This window comes from Rattus norvegicus, chromosome 6 (assembly GCF_021556685.1).
Source record: "Rattus norvegicus strain SHRSP/BbbUtx chromosome 6, alternate assembly SHRSP_T2T, whole genome shotgun sequence".
NCBI classification, from domain to species: domain Eukaryota; kingdom Metazoa; phylum Chordata; class Mammalia; order Rodentia; family Muridae; genus Rattus; species Rattus norvegicus.
In genome coordinates, this window is record NC_141539.1 from 60348060 (window position 1) to 60367300 (window position 19241).

General features: G+C 36.8%; 1 protein-coding gene across 1 annotated transcript in view; it reads left to right on the forward strand.

Moving 5' to 3' along the window:
• Window positions 1–19241, forward strand: part of Agmo (alkylglycerol monooxygenase) — a 343612-nt gene that overhangs the window by 115275 nt on the left and 209096 nt on the right. Inside the window, 1 exon segment of the mRNA NM_001135899.1 lies at window positions 7184–7279. Within this exon segment, the coding sequence (NP_001129371.1) occupies window positions 7184–7279 (96 nt within the window).

Sequence of the window (19241 nt, forward strand, 5' to 3'; positions counted from 1 at the left end):
CTCGCCTCTGGTCATTAGCTGGCAGCAGTCATACTCTGTGGCTAGACAGATCCTCTCTACCTTTTCTTTACCCAGCATTCCCACATACATGTCTCCATTTTGTAAGGACACCACTTCTGTTGAATTGATCCCTCTATAATGAATTCCTTTTTACTTGATTTTTTTTTTTTTGGAAATATGCTATTTTCAGAAAAGCTCACATGGTGTTAAATGCTAGAGTATTACATGTTCTTTTGGGGAGGACATGATTCAACCTGTGATTGTATGGTGATGTGTAAAAGGTAGTGTGCCTGAGAGGGTGGGAGACATAGGGAGAAAATGCACAGGCACAGAGACATGGAAACTAAAACATGGCCTAGATTATATCAAGAATATTGAACTTGTACTGTCCTAATATTTCTTCAAATGTAAGATAATGTTTTGTGAGACAGTTAAGGTTGACCTTTAAATCTCCATTCATCTGCCTGCCACAGTATTCTATTTGCTGGGGTACAGGCATGGGACATCTCACTAGGAGCAAGTACGTTTTAAAAACAAATGTTAGTGCTCTGGACCTGTAATGAAGTATTTGGCTTTTTCTGTTATCATGGACTTAAAGAATGCAGACACATTACCTGACTCATTAATTTCTAGTGTCTTCTGAAGGAAAAAGAACAATCTTTTTTATAGGCAATACTATAATTGTTGAGACATTTAGAAGTACATATGTCAATGAATTAAACTACTTAGAATCCTTAAGTCTTGAAGGCTCTTTTTTGTCTATTGTCTTTTAAATTAATTATACTAGGAGCTAACGAGACTGATCAGTGATTAACAGCACCGATTGCTCTTCTACAGGACTGAGTTTCAATTCCTAGCAACCACATTACAGCCTACAGCCACACCCTTTCTACTTCATGGGCACTGGCCACAGCTTCATTGGCACTATATATACATTGTGCACAGATATACATTTAGGAAAACAACCAAAGCACAAAAAATAGTAATAAATGATAAAGTATGCATACACTTAAAATTAGCCATTTGGCTTAGAGGTTTACTAGTAGCCAACTGTCCACCAAGCCCTGATTTTCCTCCCAGGCGTGCCTGTACGCACCTATTTTCTATCACATGCAACCTCAGGTGCTTCCTCCCCATGATTGGCAAAGCTGCTTGCATGGACCATTTTAGTTCACATTGGAGTCCTTGGGGCATGAAAAAATCATCTCTCCATCCATACTCTGAACACCCACCACCAGGTTTTGTATGCTGGTAGTCCTGCAACTGGCAATGCTGTGTGTGGCACCCTACTTTGACCTGGGCTTCCCGACAAGCTCAGCAAGCCATAAAATGAATATGAAAGCTCTTTCATTTCTCTTGTTTTTTTTGTCCTTGAAAAACCTTTCTAGAATTTCAGTCCCTTTAAGCTCTGGTTACTGATACCTCATGCGTGACCTTCTTGAAAGACTCAGAGAAATGCGAAGCTTTTGTTGCTTTCTCTTTCCTCTCCTATTTGCATCTTCAGTTAAGTCATGTCAGAGGTGACCAGATCCTCTTATTCTCCTTTTAGAGATAACATTCATCCCTTTTTTTAATCCTTAATTTAACCACATTACTCTTCTCATTTTCTCTCATGGACATATTCAAAATTGGCTATTACATGTTATTTGTGAAAAAATAACTAATAAAAGTCACTAATTCTCCAGATGTAATTAGAATCTCAGAGACTTACTCTTGAATAAGGTCACTTTTTCTGAGCTCTTTCTGATCTCTGCTTGGCTAAATCAATCCAAATCAAAATCCTCTCCAAGCTGACTAATTCAATCTGGCTTCTCTTGGCAGCTGACTGAATTGCTCTGTTTGGCCTCAAACTAACTCTGGCAATTTGTTCTAATCTCAGTCTCCTTCTTGTTCTCTGCCTTCAGCTGTCTCACCTGACTTGCATTGAACTCACAAATGAACTTTATTGTACCATTTCAAGTGAATTGCATGAAACTGAACTAATCTGGCTAAACTCCACTACATTGCCTGAACTCAGCTAAACTGCACTCCTTTACTGATCTCCACCCCTGACTCTCTCTGCTTTGCTTTCTTTTTTTCCCCTGTGTTTATACTTTATAGGACAATGTGATTCTAACATATACATATGCATATACATATACAAAATGAGTATGTAATTCTTCTACAAGTTAGGTCAGGGGATTTTAGCAAAGAATAATGCAATCTCCTAAAGTTAATACATTGTTCATATGCAAAAATCATATAAGTAACAGTATCTGTTATTAGTTGTTTTCCTGTTGGTATAATAAAATATTTTAAAAGTATATCTTTTTAACAGTTTTTTATTAAATTATTTATTTAGATTTCAAATGCAATCCCCTTTACAGGTTTCCCACCCATAAATCCCCTATCCCATCCTCTCTCCCCCTTCTTCTATGAGGGTGTTCCCCTACCCATCCACGCACCCTTTCCTTCCTACTGCCTCACCCTGACATTCCCCTACACTGGGGGTGCCCAGCCTTGGCAGGACTAAGGAAGGGCTTCTCCTCCCATCGATGTCCATCAAGGCCATCCTCTGCTACATATGCACCTAGAGCCATGTGTCTGTCCATGTGTACACTTTGGATAGTGGTTTAGTTCCTGGGAGCTCTGGTTGGTATTGTTGTTCTTATGGGGTTGCAATCCCCTTCAGCTCCTTCAATTCATTCTCTAATTCCTCCAATGGGGACTTCATTCTTCATTCAATGGTTGGCTGTGAGCATTCGCCTCTGTATTTTTCATGCTCTGGCAGAACCTTTCAGGATACAGCTATATCAGGCTCCTGTCAACATGCACTTCTTGGTATCAACAATAATGTCTGGGTTTGGTGGCTGAATATATATGAGCTGGATCCCCAGGTGGGGCAGGCTTTGAATGGCCATTCCTTCAGTCTCTGCTGAAAAATCGTCTCCACATCTTCTCCTATGAATATTTTTGTTCCCCCTTCTAAGAATGACTGAAGCATCCATACTTCAGTTGTCCTTCTTCTTGAGCTTCATGTGGTCTATGGAATGCATCTTGAGTATTTTGAGCTTTTGGGCTAATAACCACTTATCAGTGAGTGCATATCATGTGTGATTTTTGTGTTTGGGTTACTTCTCTCAGGATGATATTTTCTAGTTCGATCCATTTACCTATTAATTTCATGAGTCATTGTTTTTTAATAACTGAGTAGTACTCTGTTGTGTAGATGTACCACATTTTCTGTATCCATTCCTCTGTTGAAGGACGTCTGGGTTCTTACCAACTTCTGGCTATTATCAAGAAGGGTGCTATGGAAATAGTGGAACATATGCCCGAGTTATATGTTGGAGTATTTTTTGGGTGTATGCTCAGTTGTAGTATAGCTGGGTCCTTAGGTAGTGGAATGTCCAATTTTCTGAGGAACCTCCTGACTGATTTCCAGAGTGGTTGAATCAGCTTGCAATCCCACCAACAATGGAGGAGTGTTCCTCTTTCTCCACATCCTTGCCATCACCTGTTATCACCTGAGTTTTAGATCTTAGCCATTCTGACTGGTGTGAGGTAGAATCTGATTTGCATTTCCCTGATGGTTAAGGATATTGAACACTTTCTTAAGTATTTCTCATCCATTCAATATTCCTCAGCTGAGAATTCTTCGTTTAGTTCTTTACATCATTTTTAATAGGGTTATTTGATTCTCTGGAGTCTAACTTTTTGAGTTCTTTGTATATTTTGAATATTAGCCCCGTATCGGATGTAGGATTGGTAAAGATCTTTCCCCAATCTGTTGGTTACCATTTTGTCCTAAAGACAGTGCCCTTTGCCTTACAGAAGCTTTGCAGTTTTATGAGGTCCCATTAGTTGATTCTTGATCTTAGAACATACGCCAATGGTGTTCTGTTTCCTCAGTTCCCATGTGTTTGAGGTTCTTCCCCACTTTTTCTTCTATGAGTTTGAGTGTATCTGGTTTGATGTGGAGGTCCTTGATCCACTTGGACTTGAGTTTTGTACAGGGCGATAAGAATGAATTGATTTACATTCCTGTAAATTAACTACCTGGTGAACCAGCACCATTTGTGTAAAATGCTATCTTTTTTCCACTCTAAGGTTTTACCTCCTTTGTCAAAGATCAAGTGACCATAGGTGTGTGGATTCATTTCTGGGTCTTCAGTTCTATTCCTTGATCTACCTGCCTGCCTCTGTACCAATACCATATAGTTTTTATCATTACTGCTCTGTAATACAGCTTGAGGTTAGGGATGGTGATATTCCCCAGAGGTTCTTTTATTGTTGAGAATAGTTTTCAAATCCTGGGTTTTTTGTTATTCCAAATGAATTCGCAAATTGCTCTTTTTAACTCTATGAAGAATTGAGTTGAAATTTTGAATGGAATTGCATTGAATCTGTGGATTTGTTTTGGCAAGATGGCCATTTTTACAATATTAACCCTGCCAATCCATGAGCATGGAAGATCTTTCCATCTTCTGAGATCTTCAGTTTCTTTCTTCAGAGACTTGAAGTTCTTGTCATACAGATCTTTCACTTGCTTGGTTAACATCGCATCAAGGTATTTTATATTATTTGTGACTATTGTGAAGGATGTTATTTCCCTAAATTCTTTCTTAGTCTGTTTATTCTTTGAGTAGAGGAAGGCTACTGATTTGTTTGAGTTAATTTTTATGTCCAGCCACTTTGCTCTAGTAAGTAGCCACTTTCCTGTCCTCCATTCACCATTTGCTTATTGCTTCAAGATGCCAACACCCAACCCCTGTTCTGCAACAGGCTCGTAGCAGGACAAAGTACACTGAGTTATCTCTGCTCCACTGAGACTGCTTTGTCTTATCCTCATTGTTTCTTCACAGATATAGTTCTATCCTGGTCCTATTGTACATTAATTATCTCACAGAATAGTCAACCTAATGGAAAGTGTTATTCAAAGTTAAGGAGCCCTGGAGTCAGAATGGCATTGGTGTGAGTGCTAGGTAGAAACTTAGTAAATAAACACAGGCACTAGCAGAATATGAGAAAGAAGAGATTCTGTTTCCAGCCAAGTCATTAAGTACCTTTAAGGATTTATAGTAGAAGAAGCAGTTACATTGAAACCAAGTTTGGAGCTGGCAGATAAGTGAGCTGGAGGTGTAAGTCCATCACTGCACTGAGGAACATGATTTGTTCCTTTGGCTTATAAATGCAAATTTATCTGCAAAAGAGCAACAATAAAACAAGAGAGATAAAAGAAGGAGGAGTCAGGCAGTAAAGGATTCTCTTTCCTAGACTGCATTTACAGGTTCACTTTCCCTCAAGAGGATTAGGAACTTTTTTGTATAACTAGTTTCCTTTGCAACATTGTGTTAATCAACGAAGGATTATTCCGTTAATGTTAGTACCCAAGCTTCCTTTTCAATCTTATAAAAAAATGAGAACTTTTAGCTTAGCCAAGTGATACATAGTGGAAATCCCAGAGCTCTGAGGTAAAGGTAGTTAGATTAATATTTCTAGATCAGTCTGAACTACATAGGAAAAAAAAAAGTCACCCGTTCTCAAAGAGCAAGACTGCAAGGTGGAGCAGAGGACAAGGTGTATGCTTAGCATGTACCAGGCGCTGAGAGCATTGCCTAGAGGGGGGAAAACTGACTTAAAATTCACGGTAAGGGTCATCTGGCACCTTTAAAAGGAAGTCTAATCCTGCGGAAAACTCATCAAAAAATAAAAACAAAAACAAAAAACAAAAAACCTAGTCTACAAACTGATGGGCTTTGATTTACATGAGCATGATGGGATCTCAAGGGTCCTTTTCTGGAACGATCACATGGTTAATATAGCCACAGAATCACCTTTCTACATCAGCTGTCATTGTCATACAATTATTTCTCTACTAGTCAGGTAATTGTAACAGACACTGAATATTAAACTGTCAGACACCGTCTTTACAAAAATGCCATTTATTGAACATTGGAAATAAGCCCTCCTATTCTTTTTATTAAGGCTTTATAACATATACAAGTTTATGTTGTACTCTACTATAGAATGTTTGGAACTAACTGGGCAATTAGATTTCTAACAATTTTATTTACAAATATGAGGAGCCCTGTAAGCTAAAACTTTTGTTTATTTTCCTTCATAACATAGACTGTGATAAGACCATGTTTGATAAGTTGAACTCTAAAAAAACAAACCTATGCTCTTTTGTTTACTAATTTGATCCATTGCTATAAATCTATTAAAAAATCATAAAAAGGATCCTGCTTGCAACTAAAATATAAAAATATTTATTTTAGTTGACTTAAGTTCAGAAACATAAATAAGATTTCAATGTCTAATTTTCAGTACACGCCCATAACTAAATATTCTTCAAATGATCATTTGCTTGATCAAAGACAAAGACTTCATAATAACAATTCAGCAATTAAATTTTAGCATTCATAAAAGTTGCTCTGAAATATGCAGCATTTTTAGAAACTTGGGTTAAATAAAATCAGAAATATAAAGCAGAAGTGAGATTCTTTGGTTACTAATTTGGTTCTTTGGATTTTCTTTCAAGGAAACAGTTTTGACCACGTAAAACTGCTCACAGGAGCAAGCTATTAAGAGACCACAGCAAATCTCACTTGTTACTTAATTCTAAGCATTTCTGAGGTTTAAGAAGAAGTTGGTTTTCCAAGGAAAGGACATTTCCATCCTCAGAAATCTTGTCCCTTGTGACCATTTCCACTGTTCTCACATTGCCCTTCCTAACTCAATAACATGGATAAAAATTTTAGAGTTATTTTCCCTTTAATCGATCATATACACATTAAAATGGAAAGCATCCTACTCTTTAAATATGTCACATGGTTTATGTTTTTATAATTGCATTCATTATTGAAAAAAACAGGCAATAATTGAATATTTGGGAGTGGTCAAGGTACAAAGGCTTACAATTCTGCTTCAATGAAGTATTTGTGCATTCTAAGCAACCACTTTACTTCCAGGAAACATTCTAAGCTTTCCCTAGAAAGGAAATAACACACAGCATGTGATATTTTAATTAAAAAATGTTAGATGCCAAATAGAAGACTGGTGTTTGCAAACCAATCACTATGTGAAAAATTAATATTACAAAATAAAATCTATGGAAAATTATATTTGCTGAAAAAGGACCATTAATATAGTTGAGGACCCATGATTATAAAATGATGTAGATTGTTTCTTTCTTTTAAAGGTTTTCTACTGTCCCCTGGCCCTTTTCGTACCACCTTCAGTGTTTGCTGTTCATATTCAATTTAATCTCCTCTACCAATTTTGGATCCACACAGAGGTAAGTATGAGTGTGTATATGTGTGTGTGCTAAAATTTTTATACCAAAACAGCCTGAAGCAATGTCCTAGAAATGTACTTGCCGCTGATTTATTGTGTAAGAAAAATCTTAGTTGCCTTCTTTAAGGAGAAACATCTGTTCATTTTTATTCCTTTTATTCTTAATATATATTGCAAAGTTTATAAGATGCAATGAACCCAGTTGGTCTCAATTAAATAAAACAATTTTTGAACTATTAAGTACCAAAACAGTTTAATACTATATCTGCTACAATATCTCCCTGTATTACAGTTCATTAAACATTACTAAACCGAGATGTTGAAATCTATTTCAATTTAAAGATAGAAGTGTGTGTGTGTGTGTGTGTGTGTGTGTGTGTGTGTGTGAAAGTTACTAGAAAACATGTTTAACATTCTCAGAAATTAAGAGTAACGTTGGTACTCACCTTACTTTAATTACAATGTTTGTGTTTTGTTTAAATTTCTTCAATATACTGCTAGGGTTTTATGTTGTATAACACTGAATATAGAACTTCTCAGGTCTTCTAGAGACTTTCAGATGTTCAGGCTTATATGTTTACATTAAGCAACCCCTTGGCTTATGAAGTATTTGTCTTCATTGTGTTGTTAAATATAGACATATCACAGACCCAGAAAAATTGTACCTACATAGAAGAAATCTTGTATTAATAAATACAGCCTTGTGAAGCTCTCACAGTGAGCACATTGGTAGGTGGTACAGTGTTGTGCACAGAATAAGTAGGCACAGCCGCACAAGATGCCAAACCTTGGCACAGAGAAGCATCATCTTATCTGCAGAATTTCATACTGACAACATTCTTGGGATAGAGACACTGCTACCTTGACTTTGGACATATATGTATTATTTGACGCTCTGTCATGAAATATAATTTGTTTTTATGATACTTGACATACATCAAACAGCTCATATTATAACCATCTGAAAGAGTTGAGGCCAGTTCTGGCACTAGAGGTCAAAGACCAAATTTGTTTAGATCAGGAAAGGGAAGTGTTCTGCTGATTTACTTGGAGGGGTTAAAAGAGAATAGCATTTTACAGGGTCTCTGCACAAGGTCAGGCCTTATGTCAGGTCGGGCATTAGTTAGGATATGCAGCAATGATGCCTAAGGAACTTCTGCCTTTCCCTGATACACCAAGGTTCACATGCCATCTCAGAAGAAAAGTGCAGACAAAAAAGACTGGGGAACTGTTTCATGATCAGTTTTTCTGGCTGCTTGCCTTTCTAGTTGAGTAGCAGTGTGTTGGAGCCTGGCACACCCGTACTTCACATTTTTACAAGAACTTCAACAAATAGACTCACCCTTAGGTGAATTGCACGAGACAAGCCCCCATTTTATAAAATTATCGTTTAAATTCTTTACTTTTGAGTTATGTTATAAGCTATGAATTTATTTCAGAAAAAATTAGCAGCTGTGAAATTACAGACAGCATACTTTCATTTGTTTACAAGTAACAAATATTCAGGAGGAATCTCAAAAGCTGTAATTGATAATGGCTTCTAGAGACAGAGAAATTAAATAGACATCTGGTAGGGGAAGTTCTAATTTTCTTTCTAGTGTTTAAATAATTATGTGTTTAATTTTATGTATATGTGTGTACATGTGTGTGTGTACGTGTGTGTGTGTGTGTGTGCTTGAGCGTATTTTTGTACACCATGCATGTAGTTCCTGAGAAGGTTAGAACTTTCAGAGTGTAACAGTTGTTTGACATGATTTGGTTGTTGGCAGCTTAATTCCAGTCTTCTGCAAAGTAATGAGTACTCTTAATCACTGCAAATCTCTCCATCTCCCACAGAGATTTAATTTAAAAGAATATATTTTCAATATGTGCTTGTCCTATTTTGTCAACTACAAGTTACTATAGCCTGAATCCCCAAACCTGATCATTTGGACTTGATCACCAAGACCCACACTATAGAAGGAGAGAAATTATTCAAGCAAGTTGTCTTCAGACCTCCACATGAGCTCTGGGACACACACACACACACACACACACACACACACACACACTCATAAAATATCTAAGTATTATTTTTATTTGTCTTTTTTATTAGATATTTTAATTACATTTCAAATGTTATCCCCTTTTCAGTTTCCTGTCCATAAACCCCCTATCCCATTCCCTCCCCTTTCTTCTATAAGGGTGTTCTTTTAAAATGTTACCATGCATAGTAAAAGTAAAAACTTAATAGTTTTTGTCTATCAAACTGCACATTGTTACTAAAAATCTGTTAACCTTCAAAGCTTCTTGCATACTCTAATGCCCTCCATCATGGAAGTGACTGTCTATTAAAAGACCTTGTATGAACTGCAGGCATTCCTGTATTGGCCACGTGACTCGGTACATTCACAAGCACACGTTTTCTTCTTTACCATCCCTAAAGTTTGGTTCTTACAGAAGGGAAAGCTAGTTAAAGAAACACTGATTTTTCTGACAGAAAATCATTCAGTTTCTTTCAAATCATTACTCTGAGGATGTGATAAAAGTATACGAAACATTTGAGAGAACAGATATAAGGTGAGAATTAAGTTATAGATAAACAATATTTTTACTGTGGATCATTTTACCAAAGAAATAGAAGTACCTTAGTCCTATCTGTATGTGAAACTTACAAAACTTTGGCTTGCTTTTACATTCTCTCTCTCTCTTTCTCTCTCTCTCTCTCTCTCTCTCTCTCTCTCTCTCTCTCTCTATCTCTCCCTCGTGTGTGTGTGTGTGTGTGTGTGTGTGTGTGTGTGTGTGTGTGTGTGTGTGTTTCTGGGGTTAGAAATGACTAGGTCTCTCTACATAGCCTTGGTTGTCCTGTAGACAGTGAGGACTAGAACTCCCAGAGATACACCTGCCACTGCTACCAGAGTGTTGAGATTAAAGGTACAACACCACACTGTTGCTGAGTTTTTAATGTCTAATGATTTGTTTACTTTTCATGGATTTTTGCTGTTGGCTCTTTTTGTGTAGATTCGTGAATACAGAACAGGCACATTTTTATACTGAAATCATTCATAGCTATAAATTCCCATTCTTTATGCATCAGTGGTGTGGAGTTTTAGCTGCTCCGGCAGGAGATAGTGTTAGTAATCTGGATTAATCTAGATTATCTCATAACCTGTTACCATGCTTAAAAAGGGGGAAGCTACACAGAATTAATTTAATGTTTTGATAGTGAAGATTGGAATCATGATGCAGAGAGTTTTATTATATTAAACTGAAACCTTTGAAGAGTGTTAATTCTGCTTGGATTCTTTGGCTTAGGTTTCTGGTATTGGTGTGTGTGTGCGCGTGTGTGCATGCGTGTGTGTGTGTGTTTTAGTCTTTTCCTATCACAAAACCTGAAACATGCTCTGCTTAGATTTTCTTTGAAACTTTCAGAGGTTTAACTTTTACCTTTAGGTTAATATTGTTTAAATATGTGCCACTTAGGCACACAGTATGTGGTTTAGATCAAGAGCCATTGCCCTTTGCAGTGAATCCAGTGCCCTTTGCAGGTATATACTCACTCTAACAGTTTTATCTACTGGATGGTCTTCACTTTATTAAAAACAAGTTGATTGTCTATGAGACTTCTGGTTTCACAAACTCTCATTATTTACTTATATTCCTTTACACAATTATTTCACTTTACTGATTACTGTAATTTGGAGCAAGAGTTTTGGTGTCGTTTGTGAAATTTGTTAAAAATGCTCCGTTAGAATTTTTTCAAGAACAATGTGGAAGAAAACTGTTTATCCTTTAGTTGTGTCTGACTTGACTTATCACTTTGGTAAGAAGCTACAGTAGACGGTGTGAGCTAGAGCAAGTTAGAGCCATCTTCTAACAGTCTATGCCTCTTCAACGTTCTGTTTCTCTGTGTAACTCCCACTCTTTTGTCCTGTTTCTGTTAGTGATGATTTTTCTAGTTATGACTTTTTAAAAATTATGACATATGTGTGTATTCCTGCTTCCCTGAATGGGTACCACATGTATCTATGTGCCCCTGGAAGTGAGAAGGTGTTTAGCTCCCTAGAGCTAAAGTGACAGGCACTTGTGAGCCATGCACCATTTTCAAAAGGAGGACTGTTAATTTGAGAGGCACTGTCCATCCCTTTTGTTTTCTGAATTCGCATGAAGGCCATTTGTCATTTATTTGTGGATATAGTAACAACAACTCTTTAAGACTCATTTAGAAACTGCTTTCACAAAAGGCTTGAGTCTTCAAGCATATCTTTGAAGTAACTAATATCAGCATAAAAGGATGATATGTTCACTTCTTATACTTTTTAGACTCCTGATTGTCTCTGTACATACTTATGTTCATCAACACCAAGTCTCTAAAATTTGGTACTACGTAATCTTTACATTCCTTAAGGCTGAAAGCACAAAAGTTAAGAGTAAAGAGAGCATTTTTTACCCCAGGATCTTAAGATGCCATTTTCTGCAGCCTTGAGGAAGCACTTTAAAGTCTCCACACATTGTTAATTTTTTCCTTTCCTTCATTGGATACTTAATTTACATTTCAAACATTATCCCTATTCCCGGTTTCCCCTCCACAAATCTCATCCCCACTCCGCTGTGCTGCTTCTATGAAGGGGCTTTCTGACCACCACCAACTCCCTCCCACCTCCCCACCCTGACATTCTCCTACACTGGGGCATCCAGCCTTCACAGGACCAAAGGCCTCTCCTCTCATTAATGTCCAACAAGGTCATCCTCTGCTTTGTATGTGGCTGGAGCCATCAGTCTATGTGTACTCACTGGTTGGTGGCTTAGTCCCTAGGAGCTCTGGGTGGTCCGATTGGTTTATATTGTTATTCTTCCTATGGGGTTAAAAACCCCTTCAGCTCTCTCAGACCTTTCTCTAACTCCCCCATTGGGGACCCCATTCAAGGTTCATTGGTTGGCTGTGAGCATCCACCTCTGTATTTGTAATATGTTGGAAGAGCTTCTGAGGAGATAGCTATATCAGGCTCCTGTTAGCATGCACTTCCTGGCATCAGCAATAGTGTCTAGGTTTGGTGACTGTATGTTTATGGGCTGGATCACCAGGTGGGGCAGGCTCTGTATGGCCATTCCTTCAGTCTCTGCTCCACACTTTGTCTCCATATCTCCTCCTATGAATATTTTTGTTCCCCCTTTTAAGAAGGACTGAAGCATCTGCACTTTGGTCGTCCTTCTTCTTAGCTTCACGTGGTCTGTGGATTGTATCTTGGGTATTCTGAGCTATTGGACTAATAAGCACTTATCAGGGAGTGCATACCATGTATGCTTTTGTGATTGGGTTAGCTCACTCAGGATGATATTTTCTAGTTCCATCAATTTGCCTAAGAATTTCATGAAGTCATTGTTTTTAATAGCTGAGTAGTACTCCATTGTGTAAATGAACCAGATTTTCTGTATCCATTCCTCTGTTGAAGGACATTTGTAATGCATTTCAGTATAGTGTGAAGCATGAGAACTAAAACAGAGCGTTGCATGTCAGACAGTTGAGTTCAGTCTTCGGGGTTGTCTAACATGACTATTCTGCAAGTGCTTTGGGTGGAGACCTGAAAGCCCATATAAAGCAATCTCCTTTTGAACTCCATTGTGACGTTGTCTTGGTGGAATTTCCCCATCTTGTTTGATACCTTTTGGTTGAAAATCTATTTTATTGGATATTAGAATGATAACTCCATCTTGTTTTTTGGGACCATTTGCTTGGAAAACATTTTTCCGGCCTTTTACTCTATTGCAGTTTCTATCTTTGTCACTGAGGTATGTTTTATATTTGCAGGAAATTGCTGTATCCTATATATCCAGTGTATTTCCCTGTGTCTTTTTTATTGGGGGATGAGTCCATTGATATTGAGAGGTACAAAAGACAGATTATTGTTAGTTCCTGTTATTTTTGCTGTTCAAGATGGTATTACGAATGTATGATTCTCTTCTTTTGGGTTTTATGTGAACTGTTTAGTATCTGTGTTTTTTTGTGTATGGCTACCCTCCTTCTGTTGGAAATTTTGTTCCAGTATTCTCTGCATGACTGGATTGTTTAAGCTTGTTTTTTGTCATGGAATATGTTGGTTTCTCCATCTATAATGACTGAGAGTTCTGATGGGTATAGTATCCTCTGGTAGCATTTGAGTCTGGATAACATTTGTCCAGTATCTGGCTTTTAGCGTCTCTGTTGAGAAGTGTGGTATAATTCTGTTAGGTCTCCCTTTATATGTTACTTGGCCTTTTCCCTTAAAGCTTTTAATATTCTTTCTTTGTTCTGTGCATTTAGTGTTTTGATTATTATTTGATGCTAGGACTTTCTCTTTTTGGTCCAATATATTTGGTTTTCTGTAAGCTTCTTGTATGCTTATGGCTATCTCTTTCTTTAGGTTAGAGAGGTTTTTTCTTTTATGATATTGTTGAAGATGTTTTCTGGTCCTTTGAGCTAGGATTCTTCACCCTCTTCTATTCCTATTATTTTTGTGTTTGATCTTTTCATTGTGTCCTGAATTTCCTGGATATTTTGGGTTAGGAACTTTTTACACTATGCATTTTCTTTGACCAGTGTATCAATATTTTCTATGGTACCTTCTACCCTTGAGAGTCTGTCTTCTATCTCTTTAATTCTCTTGTTGATGCTTGGATCTATGCTTTCCTAAGTTGTCTATTTTCAGGGTTGCCTCCCTTTGTGTTCTCTTTACTATTTCTAGTTTCATTTTTAGTAAGTCTTGCATCAGCCATTTTGGATACTCCAGATAGCATGGGTATTTGGTGGAAATTCTCACCTATGTCCTTGGTCACTGTGGAGCTCCTAGGAAGCAAGCAGACTGCAGTGTTTGGTTCCTCTTTCTCTTTCATTCATGTTTACAGTTTAACCTGTGAGATTGGCTCATGAACTATTAACATAGCACTTGGTTTGGCTTTGACTTCATGTTTTGCCTAACAGCACCCATTCTAGCTACAGTTGTTTCTAAGTCTGTAAGTTAATGAGCCCACTACTTTTATTACCCAGTATTGCAAAATGACATTAAGAAACAGAAATTCTAAAGATACAAGATTTAGTGTTTGGCTAAATGATGTGTGTTTTTGGTGTCTCATTATGATTATGACAATATCACAATTTGTGGACAAATTTGGGTAGACATGGCCTAAAACATATATAAATTTAGAGGTGAGATAGGTGAACATATACTTTACTGGGAACACAGCAACCTGACCAAACATTGCTTCATTGTATCTGTTTTCTAAAGGAGACACTTTATTTTTATTCAAATCAAGCAACTCTAAATGAAATCTTTAAGATTTTACTTTTAAAGAGAAAGGAGTCTTAAAGTTTTTAAAAGATAAGATTCCTACCAATTCCAGTGGGTGTCAGAATGATTGTTTCTCTTTAGGTCTATTTCTGTGGTGGGGATGAAGACTTTTATATCTTTGGAGCTCAGTTTTAAGCTCTGACTCCTGCATGCCTGCTAAATATAGTAAGTCTTTACTGAAAACATAAATGAAGAACCACAGTATTTTTATGGGACCCTTGACTGTGAGACTGGGTGGTTCTCTGCTTTTCCTACCTGCTCTTGGGATCTCCTGTTGGGGTTCTACGCACATCTTCAATATGTTCAATATGTTTCTACTTCATCTTATATTTTATTTTGTGATGTTTGATTATTTTCTCTTAGAAGCCTTTTCTTTTCTAATGAGGGACAGAAAGGGAGTGGATCCAGAGGGGAGGGAAAAAGAGAAACTAGGAGGGGTAGAGAAAAGGAAAACTATAATTAGGATGTATTATATGAGAAAACCTATTTTCAATAAAAAGAGCAAAAGGATGCTTTGATAACCGATAGGGATTGGTAAATATCCCTCATTAGATATTTTCTTTCTAGTCAGAGTTTCAGCAGAACATCATGACTGTGATGTCATTGTGTCTTCTATGCCCATGAAATACAAACAGAAACATTTAGTTACCAAATAGATATGTTATTATAAACACATTTTCTAAAAAATAAGCATTTTCTCCATGCTAAATCAATTATTGTAATGCAAGATACAAATAATAGGAAAATTAAAATATGAAGAGAAAAGAAAATGTCCTCACCTTAGGGAATGGTTTTGTATGTTATTAGTCAATAAATACAGAATAATTAACATTTGTTATGAAATTTGCTTCCATAGACTCAACATTCCTACCAAATATGAATGCTATAATAGCAATGAATCATGTTTAAGATATAAAACTATGTGACCTTCAATGTGACCTTTTCTTATTGCCCTGATGCAAAGCTGCTATTAGGTAGGACTTTTGAATGAGACCACCCTGGTGCAAATTGTGATCAATGGTTTTACTGCATCCTACTGTAATTCTATTCAGAATATCCCTGAAGCTACTATAATCCTTTTTTTTTTCAAAATAAAGGAGGAAAAGCAAAAAGCTTTCTTAGACATCTTTTTGATACTAGCTGATATTGGAGCTTAAAAGACACTTCAGGAATTACAGCATATTTGGTTAAGAATATGTAATTTAACAGAAATGCTTAATAGTAGCAATAACCTGATAGACTACAATAATAAAAAATATATTGCCAAGAGAAAACCAGATCAAAGCAAAAGAGAAATCTTAGTAACACAAATTATGGCTTTTATTTCCATTTCTCTGGTTTTCTAGCTCATTTGCTTTATATGAACATTTTCATAATGCTGTTACATGTTTATGTACATAAACATAAAATTGATTCAAATCATGTTTTGTTACTGTCTTAAATCCCCACCAAGATGTGTGGTTTCTGTAGTCTAATGAGTCATAAGAGATAGCTCAGTGGTTAAGAGCACAGACTGCTCTTCCAGAGTTCCTGAGTTCAATTCCTAACAACCATATGGTTCACAACCATCTGTAATGGGATCCGATGCCTTCTTCTGCTGTGTCTGAAGAGAACAACAAGGTACTCACATCGAATAAATAAATAAATAATAAATAAATAAATAAATATTTAAACAAATAAACAAACAAAAAAGAGTATATCTGCATCCACCCGAGTGTGCAGTTGTCTTGGCTTTTGTTACTGCTACTCATATACTAATGTTCTAAAGCTTTGTACAAGAGATTTCCAACCTCACTGTTCACATCTTCCCTGGAATGTCCTGAGAATCACACATCTACATTTGCATGTGACCTACCATTTCTCTGTCTGTGTACCTCTCTTTCTACTAACCTCTTACCTAAATCTATGTGGAAATCACATCCTCATAAATCCCACCTCTGCTTCAGAATGGCTTGTTCTGAAATTCTGTTTTGGAGAAGAGTTAAGAATCCTGGCTTCATCTCTGGCAAAGCTTTCCATGAAGACCGTGTCAGGTTGCTGCAGGCAGCACTGTAGAATTGTTATGGGGGAGTTTCGTGTCTTTTCGTTAATATCCCAGTCTTACTAATAAAGTCACTTAGAAAGAAGTGAGAAGACAGCGGGAGGACAATTTAATCAGAGTTAAAACAAAGCAAAGCAAAACAAAACAAAACAAAAACAAACCAACAAGAAACCAGGAAAAACAAGTTCCATAACTTGAGAGCTGCCCAGAGGAGAGAGAAGGATTTGATGAAGAAAGCACTTTTTAGTTAAGCATGGGGATTTAACAAGCAGGTAAGCATATGACAGAAGAATAGGTGCATGGCAAATTGGTCAGGTGTGCTGGCTTTGGAGAAAGAGTAAGAAAGCCCAAATTGGTAAGGAAAACAAGTTTAGGAAAGAGAATAAAAAAGAAAGAGTCATGCTTTTATTTATTTTTAGAATAATCCAGAGTAGCTGGCGTATATACAATGCGGCACGGCTGAGGCCCGGAAGGGAATATATGGCCGGGGATTGGCAGTGGTGTGTAAGTGGGGGATTTTTTGGGGAGGAAGGAAGTACACCACTCCATTTAAGAGATAAGTCTTCCTCCTCTCTCTTAAGTATAACTTAAGGTAATACATAACTTTATATGTGAGGTAGAACAAGTGCCTATTACGAAAGGCAAAGGGTTGCTTCATTTCTGTTCTGTAAAAGAGATATTTTTTTTAATCTATTCAAGTAGAGGTAAACGGCTCTTAATGGTTCATCATTCCTAAAGAGAGGCATCTCAGGAATTTATAGTATATAAGATTCGGCACTTCTGAATGGTGGCCCCTTAACTAGGTGACTGATCTTCCCTACTGCATGTTAGATATCCTCCTAGGCCAGATATTCCACTGACTTGACTGTAAGGAAATAGATGAGATTTTAATGGTATCTAACAGTGTTGTGTCCCTGCTCTCCATACCACTGCTGCTCATGGTGCCAATAAGGTATTTCCTTCTGAGAACGTATTACTTTAGACCTCCAAAGAAAATCAATAAACTTTAAAATATAGGATCACTACAGGGATGCACTAAGAAAAGTCAGAAACCACAATGACTGAGTTTGTAGCTGGCCAGTTAATAGATTCCAGAGTGCTGCAAACATTAGGAGATACAGAGAAGTAGGCACAAATGTTACTCTATATTGGAAAAACCACCAGGGAGACAACAGTAGAGGTTGACAAGGAAAGCTGACATTTAATGATGCAACCAAGAAAAGACTTGATTATTATCTCTCCACACACCACCAAATTCCATTTTCATGAAAGTTTGGGCATTTTCTTGTATTGTTCAAAATTTTGTATCTACTTTAGAGACGAGAACACTGGAAAGAATTATTGTTTCTTTATATATATGCAGACAGATACACACATACATACAAACACACATACATACACACACACACACATATATATATACTCTCATAAATACATTCATACATACACACACAAAATCTCAACTATTTGTAATATGATTTTTTAAGTCATAATTCTGGGAAAAAACATGTTTTTTCCAGACTTCTGGAAGAATTATTTTATTCTTCGTGTAGGAAGAAGGAAATTGGAATCTGCAAATCTGTTTCATGAATAGATTTAACCGTTGCTATTTCTTGATGTGGTACCTGGAGGAAAGTTATGAAATATTTTGTTGCAATGTGATTATAAAACTTAAATATGAGTGTTGAAAACATGTAATTAGACAAGTTAAGTGGTTTTTGGTTTGGTTTTATCAATATTTTGTATTTTATTATTTAAAGCAATGTTTAAATTTAAATATATTTTATTACATTCTTCTGCTCTCCCAAGTCATTCCAGATCTTCTCCTTCTTTCTAATATTCGACTTTAAGTTCTTTCTCCAAATAGAAACTCAAAATCCAGTACAAGAAAACACTCAAATCCTAGAACATTAAAAATTTTTGCCCCCAAAAGAAATAAGGCATAAAATTGTTACCCAAATAAAAGCACACAAAAACTGTGGAGTCCACTCTTTGTTGACTATATACTCCTGAACATGAAATGCCTGATGTGCAGTGCCATTATGTTGAAGTAAACTTGCTCTCCCAGAAGGTATAAATGACAGTTCTGTTATTAACCTTTACCATAGTGGATAGGCTTATATTCATTCATTCATTCATTCATTCATTCATCCATTCATTCATACTCTCATTCATTCATTCATTACTTTCTTGGATATGACAAAAATACAATAAGATAAACCAAAAACTATCACTTTGAGATTGGGTAAGACAGACCAGTAGAAGGCAAAGTGTCCAAGAGAGAACACAAGAGTCAAAGACCCATATGTTGGCCCCTCAGAAATTCCATAAAAACGCTAACCTGGAATCCTTAATATAATCAGGCAGGAGCTGGGGCAGACTGGCTCAGGCCCTGTGCATGCTGATTCTGTCTCTGTGATTTCATGTGAGCTTTGCTCATGTTGATTTAGAGGGCCTGTTTTCTTGGTGTCCTTTATTCTCTCTGGTCTTGCATCCTTTTTCTCCTTCTTCCTTTGGCTTCCCTGTGCTCTGAGAGGATGGGTTTGATAGGCATCTCCTATTTTTGCGTGTTTTAAAACCCTCTATCTGCATAATATCTGGCTATGTCTCTATATCTG